This window comes from Anolis carolinensis, unplaced genomic scaffold, assembly GCF_035594765.1.
Source record: "Anolis carolinensis isolate JA03-04 unplaced genomic scaffold, rAnoCar3.1.pri scaffold_7, whole genome shotgun sequence".
NCBI classification, from domain to species: domain Eukaryota; kingdom Metazoa; phylum Chordata; class Lepidosauria; order Squamata; family Dactyloidae; genus Anolis; species Anolis carolinensis.
In genome coordinates this window covers 3,782,709-3,810,233 of record NW_026943818.1, presented here as the reverse complement: position 1 = coordinate 3,810,233, position 27,525 = coordinate 3,782,709, and the positions used below count along the sequence as shown (strand labels likewise).

The window sequence follows — 27,525 nt, the reverse complement described above, 5'->3', positions numbered from 1 at the left end:
GGGTGAGCACCCATTAATTAAAAAATAAAAAATAGCCCCTGCTTGTTGCTGACCTAGTTGCATCTATCAAGTAGGAAATAAGGTACCACTTATTGGGGAGGCAAATTTAACTAATTTATGACGTTGGAATGAGGAAGTGCCATCACAGTAAATGATGAAGCAGCTGCTCCCCCCGTGGTCAGAGTCGAACATCCCCTCAGGAGAAGGTTAAATTGCCTCTGCGTCTGTCTCTGTCTCGGTTCTATGTGTATATGGGCATTGAATGTTTGCCCTATGTGTATATAATGTTATCCGCCCTGAGTCCCCTTCAGGGTGAGAAGGGCGGATTATAAATACTGTAAATAAATAAATAAATAAATAAATAAAAACTTAGCTTTTCCAGTGTACTTTTGGAGAATGAATATTAATCCCCATGACAGGTCCCGTTTCAGTGACAATCACTATATTTGATGCACTTTATTCTGTTCCATCATTTGGAAATAATTTCATCATTTATCCCATCCCAAATCCCCTACTAAATGCAGCACTTTATCCATCTTCCTGACCCACTGGGTTTACAATATAATAATAATAAAATAATAATAAAACTTTTATTTATACCCCGCCACCATCTCCCCAACGGGGACTCGGGGCGGCTTACATGGGGCCATGCCCAGAACAGTAAAATATAGCAAAATATAAAACAACATATCACAATACAATATACACTCCTCGCACTTAACTATGCTATTGTCACTATTTTATTTTACTATGTTATAATTATGTTTTTATCTTGATGTATTTTTATCCGCTGATGATGTGTATTATGTATGTATTTTATTTCGTTCTGTTGTAATTACCCGGGCTTGGCCCCATGTTAGCTGCCCTGAGTCCCTTCAGAGAGATGGAGGCGGGGTACAAAAATAAAGTTGTTGTTGTTGTTATCATCATCATCATCATTATTTAAACATGTTGAGTCCCAATTTACAGCTTCGAATTGATCACCCATGTTAGCTGCCTCATGTCCCTTCAGAGAGATGGAGGCGGGGTACAAAAATAAAGTTGTTGTTGTTGTTGTTGTTATCATCATCATCATTTAAACATGTTGAGTCCCAATTTACAGCCTCGAATTGATCACCGCAGATGCAGGTTGACTCTCATCTCCTGTTGAGAGCTAAGTCAATTTTTCATCTGATTTACCAACCCTGTATTACATCAAACCCATACAAAGGAGCCTTCTCTAGCAAGGATAGTGCATCTTAAGCCTTAGGGAAAAATTCTGGCCCTTGGGTTTTCTCAGATGGCTCTCCATGATGCCAAACTTTGGTGACTGCCTAGTAATAATAATAATAATAATAATAATAATAATAATAATAATAATGTCTGACATGTGAACCAATACAACAGCTAGAAGAGTGTCTGCTGTGGACTCATACTGTTGTGTTTCAAATAATAATAATAATAATAATAATAATAATAATAATAATAATAATAATAATAATCAGCTGATGACCCAAAATGCAGTGTGTGCAAGGAAACCGACGAAACCATTGATCATATCCTCAGCTGCTGTAAGAAAATTGCACAGACAGACTACAAACAGAGGCACAACTATGTGGCCCAAATGATTCATTGGAACTTATGCCTCAAGTACCACCTGCCAGCAGCAAATAACTGGTGGGATCACAAACCTGCAAAAGTATTGGAGAATGAGCACACAAAGATACTGTGGGACTTCCGAATCCAGACTGACAAAGTTCTGGAACACAACACACCAGACATCACAGTTGTGGAAAAGAAAAAGGTTTGGATCATTGATGTCGCCATCCCAGGTGACAGTCGCATTGATGAAAAACAACAGGAAAAATTCAGCCGCTATCAGGACCTCAAGACTGAACTTTAAAGACTCTGGCAGAAACCAGTGCAGGTGGTCCCACTGGTGATGGGCACATTGGGTGCCGTGCCAAGAGATCTCAGCCGGCATTTGGAAACAATTGACATTGACAAGATTACGATCTGCCAACTGCAAAAGGCCACCCTACTGGGATCTGCACGCATCATCTGAAAATACATCACACAGTCCTAGACACTTGGGAAGTGTTCGACTTGTGATATGAAATCCAGCATATCTATCTTGTTTGCTGTGTCATAATAAAATTATTATTATTATTATTATTATTATTATTATTATTATTATTATTATTATTATTTTATTTTTATACCCCGCCTCCATCTCCCCGAAGGTACTCGGGGCGGCTAACATGGGGCCAAGCCCAGGTAAACACACCTAACACTTGCATGGGACCAAGGAACATAAAGTGAATTTTACAAGTAGTTTAAGAATGAATTAAAAGGAGCAAGAAGGAGGAAAAATGAAGGAATTATGAACACATAAGCATTCGTAAAGCATGGCTAAGCAAGTAGAATGTCAGAAGAGCAATCGGACTGACCCGACAATGGGAGGAGGAGATAAAATTGTGCAGAAAGATTGTTTTCAGAAACACAAGGATTATTTAGAAAAACAGGAACAGAAGAGAAAGACTCTGTGAGGGGAAAAAGGAAAGTTTGATTTAGTGCGTCCATTTGAGACTATAAAACCCATGATACAGAAACAAGAGAGAGCCATAACATACCTGAATCTTTTTCTCCAAGTCGGCTTTCTCGCTGCTGAATTCAGGGCTGAGAGCCTACAAGAACGAAACAGCCAAGTCACAAATGACAAAAGAGATGGGTTGGGTTGTCAAAGGTTTTCATGGGCAGAATCACAGGGCTGCTGCGAGTTTTCCAGGCTGTATGGCCATGTTCCGGAGGCATTCTCTCCTGACGCAATCCTGAATCTCATCCTCAAAATCTGGTCAATGGATACATAGGGATATCTGCTTTGCAATATCAACCTTCCAAGTTGCGAAAGGCACACCACGCCATCAGAGAAACTATTTTTCAAGACTACATCATCAAGGTGCTGCCAAGTTCAAACCAAATGCCCACTGGAACCATCAAGTTACCATTAGCTATCCATCAAAAAAGAAGATGAGAAAAAGTCAGGAGCGGTCAGCTACACAAAGGGCGTAATCGCAACGTTTTGGAAATAATCTCTATGCTTCTGAAAGCAGGCCCCTCACCTCTGGTTCCTGCTCTTTCTCTCGCATCAAAGCCACTGCACAGCCTTGGATTTTTTCTGCTGATGATCTCTCCTCCACCGACCGCCTCTGGGATGCGGCCTCTTCCAGGCTCTGGATCAGGACTTCTTGATTTTTCAGAGACAAGCTCAGCTGCTCTATACGCCTAAAGGGTCAAGGCAGAAATATTACGACGCAGGCAGAGCAGTTGGGAGCAAGATGAAAGTCCAAAAGGTATACCAAAGAAATCTCTGTGCTTTGCAGGCCTGCAACAAGCCCAACCGGGAGGCGTGATGGTTTGCTATCTAGAGCGGCGCTTCCCAAACTTTTTCCCGCAGAACTCTAAGACTTGCAAGAAGCCAGGGCTGAGCAGGAAAACCACAAAACCAGGATGACACTGAAAACCAGGGCCTCACCTGTCCTTCTCTTCGAGCGCCGCCATGACATCCCGGTCCCTCGGCTGCGTGTTCGACATCAAAGAGAGCTGCTGCTCGGCGTCCATCCGCAGGACCCTTTCCCGCTCCGTTGCCGCAAAGGCCTTCTCCGCTTCCTCCTGCGCCGTTTTAAGATCCTACACCCAGAACGGATTGAACAATGAGCTGCCGAGGCATGTGACTGCACTGAGCATGTTCAGACTCAGGACTCCATTTTGTAGTCAGTCTGCTTTACATCTCAGTGGAGGTGGATGTATCTGCTATCCTCTCAGTGGAGGTGGATGAATGCTGCTGTTTGCACCTTAGTAGTATGGACTTCAGTGAGTATTATACCTAAAGACTACGGACTATTGATTAAGAATTCAACACACAGAGAAAAAAGCACTTGGCTCACACCACGTTTTATAGGAAACAGACGGACAAGAACTTCCCCGACCATTTGCTATTCTGGCCGGAGCTGAAGGGAGATTGGTTTTGTGGGGGAAAGGTATCACCAAAGTAGCCATAATTACTTGCACTTTATTGATTATTTTAGCCATGAAACTACCTCTCCCATGTGATATCTTTTGCACTTTGGCCCAGATCTGTTTTTAGCCTCCCGTTTTTAATATTTTATGCAGTATATTGATTTTTATGACCGTTTTACTGATGTTGATGTCTTATTGATGTGAAAAATTGTTTTTAATGTTTTATTGCTGTGATTGTACTTTTATGTCGGACATGGCCCCATGTAAGTCGCTCCGAGTCCCTCCGGGGAGATGGGGCGGGGTATAAAAATAAAGTTATTATTATTATTATTATAGCCAATGGCTCAATGAAACAGAGGGACTCACCTCTTCCAAAAGCTTGATCCTGCTAGTCAAGCTCTCTTCCACTTCCAGGACTTTCTTGTGAGATTCCTCCTTCAGGCGCTGGATCTCGGCATCGCCGCCTTGAGCCAAGCTTTCCACTGCCTTCCTGCAAAGACAAAGCACAGAGTCCTCTAAGCCAGCGGTTCCACGAATCCTAGGGTTCTGCAAAAACATTCTAGGGGTCCCACAACGAAAGCATTAAAATCTTTTGCCAAAGTATGAAGCTCTTATTGAAACATGGTGTACCTCTGCTTTGGAAATGAAATTTGAATCTGTGCCACCAACGACAATTGGGTAGGACTGATAAGATGAATAGCCATCAGTAGTCGGAAAGGCTATCCAAACAGTGCTCACCTTCATGTCCACCTACTGATGCAAATCAGACTTATCAGCTTATTTTTACGCAAAAAACAAATATAGAAGTAAGCTGGATGACAACCCGGGTTGGTGTATTCAGCTGTCGGACATGAATTTCAAAACTGTTTTGAATGCAAAAATAAAACAATTTCATTCATCCCTTTATCATAGAATCATAGAATCGTAGAGTTGGAAGAGACCTCATGGGCCATCTAGTCCACCCCCCGCTAAGGAGCAGGAAATCGCATTCAAAGCACCCCCAACAGATGGCCATCCAGCCTCTGTTTAAAAGCCTCCAAAGATGCGAATCTAGTATTTTCTTGTACCAAACTCAGAACTATTCCCTTAATTGGACACATTATCTGGAACACAGACTGCAAAGGAGAATCCCCGGATCGAAACATAAGGGAAACAAGCCTATGAGGGCATTGGCACACATTCAAAGGAGGAGGAGGTCAGAAGCAAATCCAAGAAGCAAGGCGACACTTACGATGCCTTGACAAGCAACCGTTCCCGCTCCTGCAGTTCTTGTTTCAGGCTTTCCAGTTCGACTTTCAGTTCGATATTCTAGAGAGAAAGAAAGGAGGGAGTGGAGATCAGCCAGATGGCTCAGATCGGGAGGATTATCCCACCCACCTCCACCCAAGTCTCAACCAACTTTATCTGTACCAAAATAAAGGTTTGTTGGTATATTTAAAATGTTTTCTCTTTGTTTCCAAACCTATGACCGAAAAGGTTTGGGAACCACTGCGTTAGACCAGACAGATCAATTTAGGGCACATATGTCTCATGGGCAGCCCCAAATATTCATTTATTTACTACATTTTTATCCCGCTCTTCTCACCCTGAAGGGGACTCAGAGCGGCTTACAAATCAAACGAACATACAATATATGATTAGCATAGCACAATATAAGCATTAAATTACTATATTGTACTACAGTAGAGTCTCACTTATCCAACATAAACGGGCTGGCAGAATGTTGGATAAGCGAATATGTTGGATAATAAGGAGGCATTAAGGAAAAGCCTATTAAACATCAAATTAGGTTATGATTTTACAAATTAAGCACCAAAACATCATGTTAGACAACAAATTTGGCAGAAAAAGTAGTTCAATACGCAGTAATGCTATGTAGTAATTACTGTATTTATGAATTTAGCACCAAAATATCACGATATATTGAAAACATTGACTACAAAAATGTGTTGGATAATCCAGAATGTTGGATAAGCGAGTGTTGGATAAGTGAGACTCTACTGTATATCATTATATGGCAATATTATTAGTAATATTACATTTAATATATAATATATAATTAATATTATTATATTGTATTATTAGTAGTATAATATTGTATCCATTATAATATTATTAGCAATATTATATATATATATATACAATATAATATATATATATATATATATCTCAAACACTTGAAGTTTATATATATATATATATACACACACACACACACACACACACACACACACACACACACAGTAGAGTCTCACTTATCCAACATAAACGGGCCGGCAGAAAGTTGGATAAGCTAATATGTTGGATAATAAGGAGGGATTAAGCAAAAGTCTATTACACATCAAATTAGGTTATGATTTTACAAATTAAGCACCAAAACATCATGTTTCACAACAAATTTGAGAGAAAAAGTAGTTCAATATGCAGTAATGTTATGCTGTAATTGCTGTATTTACAAATTTAGCACCAAAATATCACGATTATTGAAAACATTGACTACAAAAATGCATTGGATAATCCCGAACGTTGGATAAGCAAGTGTTGGACAAGTGAGACTCTACTGTGTGTGTGTGTGTGTGTGTGTGTGTGTGTGTATATATATATATATAATTAGCATAGCATAGCATAAATATCCAACAGGTATAAACTTCAAGTGTTTGATTTATTTTAATCTGCTAAATCACCAAAACACAGTTTAATAATGGACAAAAATTCTGCTGATTTTGATCTATTTAGGAGCACTAGGCAAAATGTGTAGTTAGTTGCCCACTGGTGCAACAGGCCAAGGATGCCAAATACATGTCCCTCCCAATGCTGCTGGTGTCTGGCTCTCCAGCTAGAGCTGATGGGACATGCAGTCCAAACACAGGCTGGGCGACAGCAAAGGGGTCTTCCTGGTTGGTTTTGGCAGGGCTTTTCTTGTTATGAGATGATCCCCTTGAAGATGGAGAATCAGATGCCAAACTAGATAAAGAGACTCCTTGGATAGGCTTTGATTTAAAAACATAAAGAAATGATGGGCATTAAGTCAGTTCACAATTGCCAACCAGGCTGTGGCGTAGCTGGTTAGTAGCCAACTGCAATAAATCACTACTGACCGAGACATCATGAGTTCGAGCCAGCCCAGGTCGGAGTAAGCTCCCGACCATTAATAGCCTAGCTTGCTGTTGACCCATGCAGCCGAAAGGCAGTTGTATCTGTCGAGTAGAAACCTAAGGTACCGCTTTATGCGGGGAGGCTAATTTAACTAATGCATGATGACATAAAATCTTCAGCAGCGTGTGGAAGAATGAGGAAGTACTCCATCAAGGTGGACAATGAAGCGGCAGCTCCCACTGTGGCTGGAATCGAGGATACTCTCATGAAGCCGGAAGACGGAATGTTAAATGGCCTCTGTGTCTGTCTATATATGTCGTATGTCTAATGGCATTGAATGTTTGCCATGTATATGTGCATTGTGATCCGCCCTGAGTCCCCTTCGGGTTGAGAAAGAAGGATGGAATATAAATACTGTAAAAAAGTAATAAATAAATAAACCTTCAAAGTTCTAACGGATGTTACAGTAGAGTCTCACTTATCCAAGACTCGCTTATCCAACATTCTGGATTGTCCAATGCATTTTTGTAGTCAATGCTTTCAATACATTGTGATATTTTGGTGCTAAGTTAGTAAATACAAATTTGTTGTATAACATGATGTTCTGGTGCTTAATTTGTAAAATCATAACCTAATTTAATGTTTAATAGGCTTTTCCTTAATCTCTCCTTATTATCCAACATATTTGCTTATGCAAGGTTCTGCCGGCCCGTTTACGTTGGATAACCGAGACTCTACTGTATATAGAACTTTTGGAGCTCTGTGATACTGAGATTTCAAGTACCGCTCAAGAGCCTCAGTAAGTAGGTTCGCCGTATCAAAGGCAATCTTAACCAAGGCAATCTCCTCCCCGTTGTAGGACACAGCTCTACAAGGGCCGGAAAAATAGTACAGGTCAATAACTGGCTCAGAAAATGGTGCCAAGAGGAGCATTTTGGCTTCCTTGACCATGGTCTACTCTTCCAGGAGGATGGCCTATTGGCAAGTGATGGGGTGCATCTCACACAAGCAGGAAAACATCTTTTTGCACACAGACTCACAAACCTCATCAGGCGCACTTTAAACTAGATCCACTGGGGGAGGGGAACAACAGCCTGGCGAACACTATATTACCCACAACCACAGGGAACCGCCAAAAGGCTAAACGGAGGGTTGCACAAACACAGCAAGGACCAAGTACGGAGAGCACAATAATCCCAAATAAACAGCTCAAGGGGAGGTCACAGGGGCTTACATGTCTTTACACCAACGCTCAGAGCATGGGAAATAAGCAAGACGAACTCCAACTCTTAGCACAGCACCACACATACGATGTCATAGGCATCACTGAAACCTGGTGGGATGACTCCCATCACTGGAATGTAGCCATTGAGGGCTATAACCTCTTTCACAGAAATAGAACAAAAAGGAGAGGAGGGGGAGTAGCTTTATATGTCAAAAACAGTTACGTTGCAGAAGAAATGCAAGACTGTAATCTGGGAAACCAGCTAGAAAGCATCTGGATAAGAATCAAGGGAACCGGGACTCAAAAAGATCTTGTTGTGGGTGTCTACTACAGACCTCCGAGTCAGGATGAAGGACTTGATGAAGCCTTCTGTCAACAGCTGACCAAACAGGCACAAAGAAGAGATATAGTAGTCATGGGCGATTTCAATTATTCCGATATCTGCTGGAAAACAAACTCAGCCAAGAGTACAAAGTCCAACAAATTCCTCACTTGCCTTGCAGACAACTTTATGGTCCAGAAGGTAGAAGAGGCAACAAGAGGATCAGCAACTCTTGATCTAATCTTAACAAATGTGGAAGACCTGATCAATACAGTTGAAGTGGTTGGATCCTTAGGGGCAAGTGACCATGTGCTCCTGGAGTTTGCAATACAAAGGAATGCTGAAACTAAGACAAGTCAAACACGCATTCTCGACTTTAAGAGAGCTGACTTCCAAAAAATGAAGGAATTACTGAGCGGCATTCCATGGACACCAATATTAAAAAACAAGGGAGTTAAGGATGGATGGGAGTTTTTCAAAAGTGAAATACTCAAGGCGCAAATGCAAACAGTGCCAACAAAGAAGAAAAATAAGACAAGTGCAAAGAAGCCAGAATGGATGTCCAAAGAACTTCTAACTGAGCTAAAGCTCAAAAGTGACATGCACAAGAAGTGGAAAAGGGGAGAAATCACCAAAGAAGAATTCAAACGTATAGCCAACACCTGTAGGGAAAAGGTTCGCAAGGCTAAAGCACAAAATGAGCTCAGGCTTGCCAGGGACATAAAAAACAACAAAAAAGGCTTTTTTGCTTACGTTGGTAGAAAAAGGAAGAAAAAGGAGGCGATAGGGCCATTGCAAGGAGAAGATGGGGTGATGGCGACAGGGGACAGGGAAAAGGCAGAACTGCTCAATGCCTTCTTTGCCTCGGTCTTCTCAGAAAAAGAAAGCCATCTTCAACCTCAGCAACATGGAATGGGCGAAGGATTGGGGGAACTCCAACCCCAAATAGGGAAACAAGTTGTCCAGGAACACCTGGCCTCTCTAAACGAATTCAAGTCCCCAGGGCCAGATCAGCTACATCCAAGAGTATTGAAGGAATTAGCGGAAGTTATTTCAGAACCACTAGCAATTATCTTCGAGAGTTCTTGGAGAACGGGAGAAGTCCCAGCAGATTGGAGGAGGGCGAATGTGGTCCCTATCTTCAAGAAGGGAAAAAAGAACGACCCAAACAATTACCGTCCGGTCAGCCTCACATCGATACCAGGCAAATTTCTGGAAAAGTTCATCAAGGAAGTGGTCTGCAAACACTTAGAAACAAATGCGGTCATTGCTAATAGTCAACACGGATTTACCAAAAACAAGTCATGCCAGACTAATCTGATCTCTTTTTTCGATAGAGTTACGAGTTGGGTCGATACAGGGAATGCTGTGGATGTAGCCTACCTGGATTTCAGTAAGGCCTTCGACAAAGTCCCCCACGACCTTCTGGCAAATAAACTAGTAAAATGTGGGCTAGACAAAACTACGGTTAGGTGGATCTGCAATTGGCTAAGCGAACGAACCCAAAGGGTGCTCATTAATGCGTCATCTTCATCATGGAAAGAAGTGACAAGTGGAGTGCCGCAGGGCTCCGTCCTGGGCCCGGTTCTGTTCAACATCTTTATTAACGACTTAGACGAAGGGTTAGAAGGCACGATCATCAAGTTTGCAGACGACACAAAACTGGGAGGGATAGCTAACACTCCAGAAGACAGGAGCAGAATTCAAAATGATCTTGACAGACTAGAGAGATGGGCCGAAACTAACAAAATGAAGTTCAACAGGGACAAATGCAAGATACTTCATTTCGGCAGAAAAAATGGAAATCAAAGATACAGAATGGGGGACGCCTGGCTTGACAGCAGTGTGTGCGAAAAAGACCTTGGAGTCCTCGTGGACAACAAGTTAAACATGAGCCAACAATGTGATGCAGCAGCTAAAAAAGCCAACGGGATTCTGGCCTCATCAATAGGGGAATAGCGTCTAGATCCAGGGAAGTCCTGCTCCCCCTCTATTCTGCCTTGGTCAGACCACACCTGGAATACTGTGTCCAATTTTGGGCACCACAGTTGAAGGGAGATGTTGACAAGCTGGAAAGCGTCCAGAGGAGGGCGACTAAAATGATTAAGGGTCTGGAGAACAAGCCCTATGAGGAGCGGCTTAAAGAGCTGGGCATGTTTAGCCTGCAGAAGAGAAGGCTGAGAGGAGACATGATAGCCATGTACAAATACGTGAGGGGAAGTCATAGGGAGGAGGGAGCAAGCTTGTTTTCTGCTGCCCTGCAGACTAGGACACGGAACAATGGCTTCAAACTACAGGAAAGGAGATTCCACCTGAACATCAGGAAGAACTTCCTCACTGTGAGGGCTGTTCGACAGTGGAACTCTCTCCCCCGGGCTGTGGTGGAGGCTCCTTCCTTGGAGGCTTTTAAGCAGAGGCTGGATGGCCATCTGTCGGGGGTGCTTTGAATGCGATTTCCTGCTTCTTGGCAGGGGGTTGGACTGGATGGCCCATGAGGTCTCTTCCAACTCTACTATTCTATGATTCTATGATTCTATGATTCTAAGTGCCAATCATTTATCTGGGATCTCTATGATTGGACATCTCCACCGCGTATGGAGGTTGTCACCATTACAACCCCGCCATCTCCCCGTCCGTCACATCTGTCCCTTTGAACATGACTTTCCTACTGCTTCCTAGGTGACAGAAGATAGCATCGACATGGTATTTAAAAACAGCTCTCAATCAAAGTGGAGAAGATTGAAAGCTTAATCTAGTGTTCATAAATCACAACCCGCATCAATTCCATTATCTTTGTTTCCAGTCTCTTGAGACTGTTTGCTAGTCATCGTGGCTGCCAGCTCCTTTCCGGGGCTTTGTATACTTAATGACATGCCATGGAAGACACAGATTGCATGGTTGTTTTAATATCTAGAAGCCCCCCCCCCCCCCCCGGATGCTATTAAAAGACCCTAAAAACAGCTTTTGGTGAAAAGATTCACTCTGGGAAATGAGGTAGCAATGCCGGAAAAGGTCCAACAACAAGAAAAATGGAAGATCTCAGGCCCATCTCCTGCCCAAGGCAACCAACCACCGTCTTCCGTTGGTAAGGATCAAAAAGTTTGAAGGAACTTCTTTACAAGACAAAGCTTGTTCTCGGGGCTTACGGAGTCAGATGCATGACAAAAAGGTCATTTATTTATATTTATTTATTTAATACATTTACTGTATATACTCAAGTATAAGCCGTTTTTCAGCCCTTTTTTAGGACTAAAAAAGCACCCCTCAGCTTATACTCGAGTAAGGGTCCTGGTTGGCTTATATTTGGGTCAGCTTATACTCGAGAATATACGGTACATTTATTATTTTTCTCTATTATTATTGGTATTATTACAGTTATTATTTTACTCTATTATTATATTTATTATTGTACTTTATTATTGTTGCTACTATTACATTTATTTTACTCTATTTTTATTATTATTAATACATTTATTATTTCACTCTGATCTTATTATTATTATTACATGTATTATTTTACTCTATGATTATTAAAAGGATACATAAGCACATTTACATTGAAGATGAGAATAATGATTTAATCAGAGTTGGCCAGTCTTATCTTAAATTAGAGCTTGATGTAAATATTCAAAAACATTTAACCTACTGATGCCTCCATTAATGTAATTTTATTGGTATCTATTTTTATTTCTGAAATTTCCCACCCTCGGCTTATACTGGAGTCAATGATTTTCCAGTTTTTTGTGCTTATATTCAGGTCAGCTTATATTTGAGTATATACGGTATATATACCTTCTCACCCCGGACTCAGAGGGACTCAGAGCGGCTTACAAATTAAATTTACATACAATATTATATTATTAGCATAGCACAATACTGGCAATAAATTACCAGATTGTACTATATCTATATATTGTAATATTACTAATAATATTGCATGTAATATATAATTAATATTATTATATTGTATTATTAGTATTATATTGTATTACAAAATACAGTAGTCTCACTTATCCAACATAAACAGGCCAGCAGAACGTTGGATAAGCAAATATGTTGGATAATAAGGAGGGATCAAGGAAAAGTCTATTAAAAATCAAATTAGGTTATGATTTTACAAATTAAGCACCAAAACATCATGTTATACAACAAATTTGAGAGAAAAAGTAGTTCAATACGCAGTAATGTTATGTTGTAATTACTGTATTTATGAATTTAGCACCAAAATATCACGATATATTGAAAACATTGACTACAAAAATGGCTTGGATTATCCAGATGCTTGAATAAGCGAGTGTTGGATAAGTGAGATTCTACTGTATATAATTAATATTATTATATTGTATTATTAGTATTATATTGTATTACAAAAAAATATTAATTTTTTTTGTGTCAGGAGCAACCGGAGTTGCTTCTGGAGTGAGAGAATTGGCAGTCTGCAAGGACGTTGCCCAGGGGACGCCCAGATGTTTTGATGTTTTTCATTCCTTGTGGGAGGCTTCTCTCATATCCCTGCATGGAGCTGGAGCTGATAGAGGGAGCTCATCCACACTCTCCCCAGGTGGAATTCGAATCTGGCAGCTTTCAGGTCAGCAACCCAACCTTCAAGTCACAAGGCTTTTATCCCCTAGGCCACTATTATCCATTATTAATATTATATGCATATACAATATATTATAATATTATATATTATTGTGAATTATATTGCATCTGCAGTAGTGGGTTGCTGAGAGTTTTCTGGGTTGTACAATCATGTTCCAGAAGCATTCTCACCTGATGTTTCGCCCGCATCTATAACAGGCATCCTCTGAGGTTGTGAGGTTGGTAAATGAGGTTTATATATCTGCAGAATGTCCAGGGTGGGGAAAAGAACTCCCCGGGCAGTAAGCAGCCAGACCTTGAAGCTGCATGGCTAGTCAATGCTAATCAAGGTGGCCAATTGTAATATTCACACTTGCCTCAAACAGAGAAGATTTTTTTTCTCCCACCCTGGACCTTCCAGATATATAAACCCTGCTTGCCTCATTTCCAACAGACCTCACAACCTCTGAGGATGCCTGCAATAGATGCAAGCAAAACGTCAGGAGAGAATGCTTCTGGAAGATGGTGGGCTTCCAGAGCTGCGATGTGGCGGTGGCATTGAGACCATCGCCAATGAATACAGCAGGGGTCCTCAAACTTTTAAAACAAAGGGCCGGTCCACAACCCTTCAGACTGTTGAGGGGCCGAATTATCATTTGAAAAAAAATATGAACAAATTCTTATGCACCCTGCACATGTCTTATTTGTAGTGCAAAACAACAACAACAACAACAACAACAACAACAACAACAACAACAACAATGAAAGAACAATACAATGTTTAAAAATGAAAACAATTTTAATCAACACAAACCTATCAGGATTTCAATGGGAAGTGTGGGCCTGCTTCTGGCCAATGAGATAGTCAAGTTAATTAGGATTGTTGTTGTTGTGTGTCTTCAAGTCATTTCAGACTTTGGGCGAGCCTAAGTCCAAAATTATTTATTTACTATAATCATAGAATCATAGAATCATAGAATAGTAGAGTTGGAAGAGACCACATGGGCCATCTAGTCCAACCCCCTGCTAAGAAGCAGGAAATCGCATTCAAAGCACCCCCGACAGATGGCCATCCAGCCTCTGCTTAAAAGCCTCCAAGGAAGGAGCCTCCACCACGGCCCGGGGGAGAGAGTTCCACTGCCGAACAGCCCTCACAGTGAGGAAGTTCTTCCTGATGTTCAGGTGGAATCTCCTTTCCTGTCGTTTGAAGCCATTGTTCCGTGTCCTAGTCTGCAGGGCAGCAGAAAACAAGCTTGCTCCCTCTTCCCTATGACTTCCCCTCACATATTTGTACATGGCTATCATGTCTCCTCTCAGCCTTCTCTTCTGCAGGCTAAACATGCCCAGCTCTTTAAGCCGCTCCTCATAGGGCTTGTTCTCCAGACCCTTCATCATTTTAGTCGCCCTCCTCTGGACGCTTTCCAGCTTGTCAACATCTCCCTTCAACTGTGGTGCCCAAAATTGGACACTACATTTACTACAATTATTTATTACATTTTTATCCCACCCTTCTCATCCCGAAGGGGACTCAGAGCAGCTGTACATACATACAATATATTATATTATTAGCATAGCACAATATTAACATTATATATTACTATATTGAACGATACCACTATACTGTAATATTATATGTAATATACTAGCTGTGCCCGGCCACACGTTGCTGTGGCGTTGTCTGGTGGTGTTGGTGAGAACTTGTTGAGGTAGTGGTGGTATTGAATGTCTGTTGTATGGTTGTCTTGATGTTTAGTATGCATTTGGTTGTTTGTGTACTGTGAAAGTGGTAGAGGGGGGTCTATGTCCCTGTGTAGTATTGTATAGTATTTATACGTTGTCCATGTGTTGTGAATGCTTGGATTGTGTCCTGCTGCATAGTAGAAAGGGTTGGGCTGGATGGCTCTCCAAACTCTTGTGCCTGTCCCCTGGGCTGAGTGGGTTGCTAGGAGACCAAGTGGGCGGGACTTAGCCTTGTAACTGGCAGCAATTGGATAAAAGCAATTATTCCTCTCTCTCTAATTAGGACTTTATTTTTCTTTTCTTTTTGTTGTATCAACCTAGAGCCATGGATGATGGGTTGTGTTGTCAAATTTCGAGGTTGGGGGGCCTGTAGCTTTGTTGTTTTGTCCGCTGCCCTGATGCCATCACTCTTTTATATATATAGATAACATATAATTAATATTATTATATGGTATTATTATTAGTATTTTATTGTATAACATTATAATATTTTTATCAATATTATATGTATATACAATATATTATATTATTAAAACTGATATAAAAATATTATATTATAAAACTGAGTGTAGGGGCCAGGTAAATGACCTTGGAGGGCCGCATCCGGCCCCCGGGCCTTAGTTTGGGGACCCCTGGAATACAGCAACCACTGTATCCCGTCATGTATAGTCTTTGGACCTAAGAATCACTTTATGCATTAACAGCTGTATTCCTGGTATGTCTTTAAGGAATCCACAGCTGGATGTATTGCGGGGTGGGGGCCAGAACTGCCTCCCGCTTTCATCGGATCACCGCTCTGTCTGGCCTTCCAGAACAAAGAACCAGAAGCAGCGCTTGTAAGAGAAGCAGACAGCTTCTATTAACGTGAATCATCTTTCTGCCACAGTTAGTTTGATGTGGGAGGATTATAATGTAATTTCAGAAACCTTTTGTTTTACTGATAAGAGAGTCAGACCGAACAAGCAATTTAGATGAAGTGGGGAAGGCAGTTCTTTGATTAGGACTCCTACTAATGCAATTGTTTTATTTCGGGACCGAAACGGCGTCGTTTAAGAAGTAATCCTACACATCACACAAAGGTCACACAAACCCTCTTATTACAGCCTGTCGCAGAGATGGAATATAATGAAGCTGTGCCTGGAGATTAATGTTGGAAGCTGAGCCAGGAGGAGGAGGAAAAGAAGAAAAGTCAGGAAAAAGAAACAGCTGGGGGGGCAAAACTATGTATGGCTTCCCTCAGGCAGGAAGCAGCCAGACTTGTCGAAGGCTTTCATGGCCGGGATCACAGGGCTGTTGTATGTTTTGGCTAGCAGTATTTTAAAAAATCCAAAATCAGAACAGTAAATAAAAGAGCAGCACTTTGAAAACAGAAGAATTCCAGACATGTATCAATCAGGGGGCAGCTAACAACTCTGAACAAAGGATTCCCCCACACCAGGATGTGAGGCTGGGAAGGACATTTGATGCTAACAAAGGTGATTAATTACAACATTCACACTGGCCTCAAACAGACAAGACTTCCTCCCCCACCCAGGAACTTCTACAGATATCTATATATATAAAAGTGTTGGCATCAGGGCAGCGGACAAAACAACAAAACTACAGGCACCTCAACCTCGAAATTTGACAACACAACCCATCATTCACGGCTCTAGGTTGATATAACAAAAAGAAAAGAAAAATAAAGTCCTAATTACAGGGAGAGGAATAATAGTTTTTATCCAATTGCTGCCAGTTTGAAGGCTAAGCTCCGCCCACTTGGTCTCCTAGCAACCTCCTCAGCCCAGGGGACAGGCACAGTTAGGCCTTACTTAGGCCTCTTCCACAGATTATCAGATTTTAACTGGATTATATGGAAGTGTAGACTCAAGGCCCTTCCACACAGCTATATAACCCATCTTATATTATCTGCTTTGAACTGGGTTATCTTGACTCCACACTGCCATATAATCCACTGCAGTGTGCATTCTAAAGACAACCATACAACAGACATTCAATGCCACCACTACCTCAACAATTTCTCACCAACACCACGAGACAATGCCACAGCAACGCATGGCCGGGCACAGCTAGTATAAATAATAATAATATAATAACTTTATTTTTATATCCCGCTCCCATCTCCCCAGTGGGGACTCAGGGCGGATCACATGGGGACAAGCCCAGTTCCAAAATACAATAAAATACAGCATAATTAAACCAATGTAAAACAGGTAAAATAGTATAAACATACAAACCAGCATAAAACATCAACATAAAACATTAGAACGTTAGAGTCTGAACATAATATACAAACTGTAAGATAAAATTCAGCAGACTCTACAAGAGGGAATTAAGCCTTCCTTGCTTAGTTTCTCCATACCACACAACCTCTGAGGATGCCTGCCATAGATGTGGGCGAAACATCAGGAGAGAATGCTTCTGGAACATGGCCAGACAGCCTAGAAAACATACAACAACCCAGCCAGAATTGAACTTGCTTCCAAGCCAAAATGAGAAGCGAGAAATGCACAACAGCAAGAGGAATGAAGTGGGCACAAATTCCCAAAGGCCAATGATCCAGAATACCTACGATTCGGTAGATGTCTTCGATGGGACCATCAAATTTCTGCTGGATGCGCTCCTCCAGGAAATAAATGCGCAACTTAAGGTTGAAGTTCTCTTTCCGCAGCTCGATGATTTGCTACGAGAGGAGAGAAAGAGACCATGACATGCAGACTTGGGGAGATAGGGCGGAATACAAATAAAGTTATTATTATTATTATTATTATTATTATTATTATTACTATTTTATTATGACACAGCAAACAAGATAGATATGCTAGATTTCATATCACAAAATCACAAGTCAAACACTTCCCAAGTGTCTAGGACTGTGTGATGTATTATCATTATTATTATTATTATTATTATTATTATTATTATTATTATTATTATTCCCATTGGAGGGAGGGCCATTGGTGTCTCCTGAAAAGTGGACGCTGTTGCTATTTGTGGAAGTGGGAGCTTGCCTGTGTAAGTGGACACCTCAGTCACATACACACATACATATTTTCACTTTTATTTTGTGTATAGATATGGATATTCCACTCTCTATCCAAAGATCTCAGGGCAGCGTGAGCTTCTGAATTTCTTTTGTGGTTAACATGGCTGCACAATCCTTTTGCCATCATTATATAGCAGTGGTTCTCAACCTGACTAATGCCACGACCCCTTAATACAATTCCTTATGTTGTGGCGACCCACAACCATAACATTATTTTTGTTGCTACTTCATCACAGTCATTTTGCTACTGTTATGAATCATAACGTAAATATGTGACATGCAGGATGTGTTTTCATTCACTAGACCAGACTTGGCACCAATACCCAATACGCCCAAATTTGAATACTGGTGGGGTTGGAGGGGGATGATTTTGTCATTTGGGAGTTGTAGTTGCTGGGATTTATAGTTCACCTACAATCAAAGAGCATTCTGAACTCCACCAACAATGGAACTGAACCAAACTTGGCACACAGAACTCCCATGACCAACAGGAAATCCTGGAAGAGTTTGGTGGGCATTGACCTTGCGCATACGGCACAAGTGAGGAGCCTTCCAAAGCTTTGCTTGTTTATGGCATTTTAATTATTATTTAATTAATTATTAATGATTAAGGGGTGCTTTGCCAGTGCTTTTGGTGCACAAAGGCAGAAGGGGATTGGACTAAATTTATTTATTATTTATTTATTTGCTACATTTATATGCCGCCCTTCTCACCCCAAAAGGGACTCAGAGCGGCTTACAAATTAAATTTACATACAATATTATATTATTAGCATAGTACAATACTGGTAATAAATTTCTATATTGTACTGTATCAATACATTGTAATATTATTAAATGATGGAAATAAAATAAATAAATAAATAAATTATTAGTAATATTACATGTAAAATATATAATAAATATTATTATATTGTATTATTAGTATTATGTCGTATTACAATATAATATGATGAATATTATATGTATATACAATATGTTATAATTACAGTAGAGTCTCACTTATCCAAGCTTCTGGATTATCCAAGCCATTTTTGTAGTCAATGTTTTCAATATATCGTGATATTTTGGTGCTAAATTCGTAAATACAGTAATTACAACATAACATTACTGCGTATTGGACTACTTTTTCTGTCAAATTTGTTGTATAACATGATGTTTTGGTGCTTAATTTGTAAAATCATAACCTAATTTGATGTTTAATAGGCTTTTCCTTAATCCCTCCTCATTTTCCAAGATATTCGCTTATCCAAGCTTCTCCTGGCCCGTTTAGCTTTGATAAGTGAGACTCTACTGTACTGTAAACCCCTTTCGCTCCAGGGACATTTTTAAACCTAGGTGTCACTAAGACTTGTTGGTGGCCCATCATAAGTGATCCCAATGCTTTTTTAAAAAAAATGAAATTAAAACTTGATGTTGTTAAAAGATGCCAGGAGGGCCTCTGCAGCAGGAAGCCCACAAAACCACTTCTGTTCACTGCGGCAGTTTCTCAAGAAACAACCACCAGCAAGTAAATTGATCTCCCGTCAGACGGAGCCCAGAGGAGGACTTCCTCTGCCATTGTCCTTCATTGCCGGAGACTTAACCTTCCCCCAGGAAGACGATCGAATACCACCGGCTCACATTAAAGGAAAAAGGAAAGACCGTGTAAATTTTTAAAGAGTGGCAACCATGGAAGATTCGTTCCAATAAAGCACCCCACCCTTCTGCCGCCCCCCAGCTTTGCCAGATGCTTCCCGAACAGAGAAATCTAATACGCTGTAAATAAAACATTAATGTTCTATACAACAGGGTTCGAGCAGGTATTAAAGTTACATAGTCCTCCCTCGCTCGAAGGAGCATTTCTGTACCAACCAGCTTTTGTAATTCATCTAAAGAGAAAGGCTCTAGTCCTCAGGGCTCTGGATTAAAGAGAGATCTCTTACAATAATGGCCCGGCTGATGGGCTGAAATTCACATCCAGCTTCACACATACACACCAAATACTATCTTGAGTAAATGGATGCCTTCCGGGCAATTTGGGGACAACGTAGCTGCGGATTAGGGGAGTTGTATGTTTAAATGTTTAAATGTTTATAATTTGTTGTATGTTTTTGTTTACTGATGTACTGTTTATTGTCACTGTTTTTATCTAATATTATCTGTGAGCCGCCCCGAGTCCCCTTCGGGGGAGATGGAGGTGGTATAAATAAACTTATTATTATTATTGTAGTTCAAACATCTTGAATAATAATAATAATAATAATTTGGAAACAATAGGCATTGACAAAATTACAATCTGCCAACTGCAAAAGGCCACCCTACTGGGATCTGCACGCATCATCTGAAAATACATCACACAGTCCTAGACACTTGGGAAGTGTTCGACTTGGGATTTTGTGATATGAAATCCAGCACATCTATCTTGTTGGCTGTGTCATAATAAAATAATAACAATAATAATAATTTTATTCTTGTACCCCGCCTCCATCTCACCGGGGGGACTTGAGGCAGCTTACATAGAAACAATTCGAACACACCATAAATTAACATATAATCCATAAATTTAAAACAATAAACAAAATAGCATGACAATTACTCAAAACCTAGCCACAGTTACTACGTATATAGTAGAGTCTCACTTATCCAACATAAACGCGCCGGGAGAATGTTGGATAAGCGAAAATGTTGGATAATAAGGAGGGATTAAGGAAAAGCCTATTAAACTTCAAATTACATTATGATTTTACAAACTAAACACCAAAAACAACAAATTGGAAGAAAAAGCATTTCAATACAAGGTAGCGTTATGTAGTAATTACTGTATTTATGAATTTAACACCAAAACATCGCAATGTATTGAAAACATTGACTAAAAAAACACTACTAATAAACTGACTACAACTAAAGATAGAATTGCATAAAATGAACTTGCAGTACCGGTAGTAATATTGTTGGAAATTAAATCCATAAAAAGTTGAATCCTTGCTGCCTAGAGAAACAGCTGTGGATCGGGGTGGGAGGCAAACTGCACTGGATAATCCAAAATGTTGGATAAGTGAATGTTGGATAAGTGACCAGCAAGGATTAAAGACATTAAAGACTGAAGCCCAGATGTTTGGAAAAACAGCTTCTGGAACATGGCCAGAGAGCCCGGAAAACTCACAGCAACCCAGTCAGTTCTTTGTTTAAGGAATATTAATAATAATAATAAATTTTATTTCTACTTTGCCACCATCTCCCCGAAGGGACTCGAGGTGGCCAACAAAATACAGCGAAGTGCCGCATATAGATAATACATAAATCTGAAATGATAAAAACCACTTCTATGGACCAGGAATGGACATCGCCAGCTTTCTAGATGTTGGACTAAAAGGACAAGCAGCCTTTTGGCAGCGTACTTTGTGACTCTGTCTCTTGGCAGAGAGTCTTTACCCTGCCTTCCTTGCTTTCCTTCATTGGCAAACCAAGCCCTTTCTATTTAAACTGGCCCTCCGTCTTTAATTGGATGGAGCCACACAGTGGAAGCCTTTAATACTAATGTGTTTAAATTATTTGTGTTTAATGCCTTGGTAATCTCTGTTTTCAGTATTGTCTTAATGTAGGGTCAGCTGCTTCAGATGCCTTGAGCTATAAAGCGACTGCCTGTACTTGGTTTTAATGCATTTAATGGTATTAGTTACCCATTTTTAAAGAGTACTATAATAATAATAATAATAATAATAATAATAATAATAATAATAATAATAATAATAATTTTATTTTTATACCCCGCCCCATCTCCCCGAAGGGACTCGGGGCGGCTTACATGGGGCCAAGCCCAGTCATCAACAATATAAAAACAAAGCAATAAAACAGATCAAACAATAAAAACAAGTCATAAAAAATCACATACTGATAATGATAAAATCTTGGATAAGATCCAGAGGAAACTGGGCCAAAAGTGCTAGTTATGTCGATACTAGGTTTCATTCTATTTGAATGTTTATAGTCTTTAGGCTTTAAATTGTATATCATATTATTTTTACCAATTTGCAATCTGTTTCATAAAAATCAAGTAGACAGAACATATTGTAAAGAACAAAAATAACTTTTTGGCCTTGCACTGCACATTTTAGTGCAAATATTAAAACACAAATAGTGTTCAATTCAGCAAATATTGCCACTTTAAGTCTCTTTAAGAGTAAAAATCAGTATATTCATAATAATAACAATACAGATGACTACATTATTGCTCCAGACCCCCCAGGTCTTTGTATAATACTCACTGGATATAACACACTTGTGTTTTGAACTAGTTTAATCGATTTTAGTTTGGTGTTCCGCTTGCAAAACTGCTGAATACCTCTTTAATTTTTAAAATCATTATTACTTACACTGGCTGGACTGTATGCCACTATGGCTCTCTAGGTAAATACTAGGATACAAATATTTAAATCGAGCAACCAGTATGTTTTGTCCAGGTGATTAGAGAGAATAATAGGAATGAGATGCGCAATCCTAGGAAAAGGTGAGGCAACTACATAGTTGTAGTCGCATGGCCACAATTTGGACACTCACGTTTTCAAAGTCCTTCATTGTCCGCACTCTCGTGGGTGATACGGTGTCTTCCGCCAGATCTGGCAACCCTACACAAAGCAGAAGGCAACGGAAAAGGAGTATTTGTTTATTCATCGTGTCAGAAGTGAATTGAGAATATTTTTATTTATTTAAAACATTTATATTCTGCCTTTCTCACCCCGAAGGGGCATAATATAATTATAAATATACACAAACATTAAAAACATAGTTATACAGATATAATACAGTTATAATGTATTTTAAAAAACCACAAAGTTTAAAACTTGGCATTATACTAAATTTCCTTTGACCAGAAGCTGGCCACTTCAAGTGCTTCTGGTGTCACTGTAAGAAGTCCTCCATTGTGCATGTTGTGGACTCCACTTCACATTTTCTTTTTTAACAAACCAATAGTTTAAGAAAGGACGCACAGCTTTACCTCCTCCTCCTCCACTTCCCAGACGAATGCGAATCTCATCTCCAGAGACATCTGGAAGCTGGGAAAAGTTGACACTGGAAAGAAGAAAAGACACATAACACTAACCTTTTATATATAGAGATTATTATTGTATATTATTATATTGTATTATCAGTATTAGTATTATACTGTATTACAAAAAGCAAAACAATCCAACTCTCAGATAGACTGCGTCTCTGTCTAGAGGCTCTAGTGAACCCAGGCCAGATCTCAGTAGTATTGTAATAAATGCAGAAGTACTATATTATTATTATATATCATTGTATTGTATTACTGGTATTAGGATTTCATTGTATTACGTTATATACTCTCAGGTAGACTGTGTCTATGTCTGGAGGCTCTACTGAACCCAGGCCAGGTCTCAGTAGTATTGTATTAAATGCAGAAGAATTATTATATTGTATTACAGTAGAGTCTCACTTACCCAACACTCACTTATCCAACATTCTGGAATATCCAACGCATTTTTGTAGTCAATGTTTTCAATATATTGTGATATTTTGGTGCTAAATTTGTAAATACAGTAATTACTAAATAGCATTACTGCGTGTTGAACTACTTTTTCTGTCAAATTGGTTGTATAACATGATGTTTTGGTGCTTAATTTGTAAAATCATAACCTAATTTGATGTTTAATAGGCTTCTCCTTAATCTCTCATTATCCAACATATTCGCTTATCCAACGTTCTGCCGGCCCATTTATGTTGGATAAGTGAGATTCTACTGTATTAGGATTACACTGTATTACATTATATACTCTCAGGTAGACTGTCTCTGTGTCTGGAGGCTCTACTGAACCCAGGCCTCAGTAGTATTGTATTAAATACAGAAGAATTATTATACTGCAATATTATGATATATTATTATATTGTACTAGCTGTGCCCGGCCACGCGTTGCTGTGGCGTTGTCTGGTGGTGTTGGTGAGAAATTGTTGAGGTAGTGGTGGTATTGAATGTCTGTTGTATGGTTGTCTTTATGTTTAGTATGCACACTGAAGTGGATTATATGGCAGTGTGGAGTCAAGATAATCCAGTTCAAAGCAGATAATATAAGATTCTAAATGGGTTATATAGCTGTGTGGAAGGGCCTTGAGTCTACACTGCCATATAATCCAGTTAAAATCTGATGATCTGTGGAAGAGGCCTGAGTGAGGCCTAACTGTGCCTGTCCCCTGGGCTGAGTGGCTTGCTAGGAGACCAAGTGGGTGGAGCTTAGCCTTCTAACTGGCAGCAATTGGATAAAAACTATTATTCCTCTCCCTCTAATTAGGACTTTATTTTTCTTTTCTTTTTGTTGTATCAACCTAGAGGCATGGATGATGGGTTGTGTTGTCAAATTTCAAGGTTCGGGGTCCTGAAGTTTTGTTGTTTTGTCCGCTGCCCTGATGCCATCACTCTTTTATATATATAGATTATTATTAGAATTACATTGTATTTCATTATATACTAAAAGCAAACCAAAACAACTCTCAGGTAGACTGCCTCTGTGCCTGGAGGCTCTAGTGTATAGTATTAAATGTATAGTATTAAATACTACGGTTCAGTAGTATAGTATTAAATACAGAAGAATTATTATACTGCCATATGATTATAATATATTATTATATTGTATTATTATTAGAATTACACTGTATTACATTATATACTAAAAGCAAACCAAAACAACTCTCAGGTAGACTGCCTCTGTGCCTGGAGGCTCTAGTGAACCCAGGCCCGCTCTCTTGGGCCCTTTCCCATCCATTCCATTCTCTAGAGCCCGTTTCTTTGTCCTCCGACAGGAATTCAGACTCAGGCCCGAAGGAGTTAACGCCCCTCCCGCTCCTCTTTCCGCGGCCTAGCGCTTTCTGAGGGCCAAAGCCGTCCTCGGCCTCACCTGCCGTTGAAGCCCAAAGGCAAGGTGGGGTCCTCCGCCGGCAGGGAGTCCATGGCGGCGGGCAAGAGGGAGAGGGGACAAGAGCGGGCGGCTGCGGCTCCTCCGCCGGTGGCACTGGCTGCTCGGCTCCCGACTTTGGCGGCGGGCTCGGAATTCAAACCGCCACTCGACGCGCCGCCATCTTCCTGAAGCCAGTGAAGCCGCCCACAGAAGGGCGTCCGCCGCCAGCCCTAGCCCGCGCGCCTTTTTCTCCCTCAGAGGTTGGCCCGGGCGCCATCTTTGTTGAGGGAACCGATGTGGCATTTTTGTTAGCTCTGACCAATCAGCTCTCTCGTCTTCCTTGGACCTGAGGAGCCGAGCGCCATTTTGGAAAAGCCTGGGCGCCATCTTGAAGCCAACACAGCCGCCATTGAAAGGGCAGCTGCATTCAAGTGACGGACGAACCCTTTCTTTCCTGGAGAGAAATGTTCGTTGAGGGTGCTTCGGGCGACATCTTTGTTGAGGGGAGGGAAGACCCGGCTGTTGGAAACATGTGTTTATTCCAGGCGCGCCTGCGCAGTGAGCAATAAGAAAGCCTTCGACAACACAATAAGTGCTTGTGAAGTGCGCAGTGAGCAATAGGGAAGAATGGAAGGATCCATTCTCTGGGTTGCTGTGAGTTTTCCAGGCTGTATGGCCATGTCCCAGAAGCATTCTCTCCTGACGTTTCGCCCACATCTATGGCAGGCATCCACAGAGGTTGTGAGGTGTGTTGGAAACTAGGCAAGTGGGGTTTATATATCTGTGGGATGTCCAGGGTGAGAGAAAGAACTCCCCCAGGCAGTAAGCAGCCAGGCTTTGAAGCTGCAAGGCTATATTCAATGTTATATACATATATACAATATAATTTACAATAACATGTAATATTATAATATATTGTATATGCATATAATATTAATATTATTTTGTAATACAATATAATCCTACATATATACAATATAATTTACAATAATATACAGTAGAGTCTCACTTATCCAAGCCTCGCTTATCCAAGCCTCTGGATAATCCAAGCCATTTTTGTAGTCAATGTTTTCAATATATCGTGATATTTTGGTGCTAAATTCGTAAATACAGTAATTACAACATAACATTACTGCGTATTGAACTACTTTTTCTGTCAAATTTGTTGTATAACAGGATGTTTTGGTGCTTAATTTGTAAAATCATAACCTATTTTGATGTTTAATAGGCTTTTCCTTAATCCCTCCTTATTATCCAAGATATTCGCTTATCCAAGCTTCTGCCGGCCCGTTTAGCTTGGATAAGTGAGACTACTGTATATTTTATTGTATATGTATATATTAATATTATTTTGTAATACAATATAATACTAATAATACAATATAATAATATTAATTATATATTATTTATTACATGTAATTTTATTAATATTATGATATATAGATATAGTACAATATGGTAATTTATTGCCAGTATTGTCCTACGCTAATATGATATTGTATGTTCATTTGATTTGTAAGCCGCTCTGAGTCCCCTTCGGGGTGAGAGGGCGGGATATAAATGTATTAAATAAATAATTAATAAATAATAAATAATCAAGCTGGCCAAAACATAGCCCATGTTAATGCATGAGGACTCTTGTGTACAAAAATGCCTGTTTATGATTGACACTTGTTCCCTCCAAATCTATCAATCCATGGAGGAGCCTTTGTGGGACAAACTAACATAAATACATACATACCTTGACTTTTAGCTTCCTCTCTCTCTATACAGTGTATATATACATATATATATATATCAATTTTTTCTTCCATTTTTTTCCGGTTGCTTGAGAGTTCCGGTTAACTGAGATGATTACGATGTATTCTATTCTACCCTTCCTGCAAATATTGCCGAGACCTGAAAGAGGGGACGGTGATGGTATCATTTTGAAGCCGTTAACCAATTTGCCTGGCAACACTAATGAGATTGGCTCTGTTGTTGGTTCTTATCTTAATGAGTTGTCCATTTCAGGCGATTATTAAGCCCCTCTTAAACCGACGGCAGCAAAAGTTCAGTGTCTGGGCCTTGTTTGTCTGTTTGGAAGACAGGTTTGGCCACGAAAGGCCAGCGTCTGCGGGTCGGATGGAAGGAGCTGAGTGCTGGGAAAGCATGCTTTGAGGATTAGGATTAGCGCATTGCAGATACAAGCAGATGCTGTCTGGATGCTGATAAAGCAGGAGCTTCCTTTGGACCCTCCTCCCAATGCCAGCCTTTGAAGTTGGAGGTTTCTATGGGGTCCGCTTTTAATGCATTTTGGTATTATGAGTCTACATTGACTCTATAGTGCATTATATGGGTCAACACTGATCCTATAATGCACTATATGAGTCTACACTGACCTATGATGTATTATATGAGTCTATACTGACCCTATAATGCACTATATGAGTCTACACTGACCCTATAATGCATTATATAAGTCTACACTGACCTATAATGTATTATAGGAGTCTATACTGACCCTATAGTGCACTATAAGATTATACACTCTATAATGCACTATGAGTCTACACTGTCCCTATAGTGCATTAAATGGGTCGACACTGACTCTATAATGCACCATATGAGTCTACACTGTCCTATA

At 40.2% G+C, this 27,525-nt stretch overlaps 1 protein-coding gene across 4 annotated transcripts in view; it reads right to left on the bottom strand.

Moving 5' to 3' along the window:
* The window catches only part of cdk5rap2 (CDK5 regulatory subunit associated protein 2), a 123,826-nt gene extending 98,706 nt beyond the window's left edge, over positions 1-25,120 (bottom strand). For 2 of the 4 annotated variants that reach the window (XM_062960327.1, XM_062960325.1), the window contains exons 1-9: positions 24,900-25,118; positions 22,988-23,061; positions 22,549-22,616; positions 17,536-17,646; positions 5,231-5,307; positions 4,366-4,489; positions 3,515-3,669; positions 3,102-3,264; positions 2,613-2,666 (exon numbers count right to left, since the gene is read on the bottom strand). In XM_062960327.1, the coding sequence (XP_062816397.1) occupies positions 2,613-2,666; positions 3,102-3,264; positions 3,515-3,669; positions 4,366-4,489; positions 5,231-5,307; positions 17,536-17,646; positions 22,549-22,616; positions 22,988-23,061; positions 24,900-24,952 (879 nt within the window). In that variant the 5' untranslated portion in view covers positions 24,953-25,118. Of the gene's footprint in view, positions 1-2,612; positions 2,667-3,101; positions 3,265-3,514; positions 3,670-4,365; positions 4,490-5,230; positions 5,308-17,535; positions 17,647-22,548; positions 22,617-22,987; positions 23,062-24,899 lie in introns of all 4 variants that reach the window. The other 2 variants (XM_062960326.1, XM_062960324.1) reach the window with 2 other exon arrangements.
* Between the last annotated feature and the right edge of the window lie 2,405 nt (positions 25,121-27,525).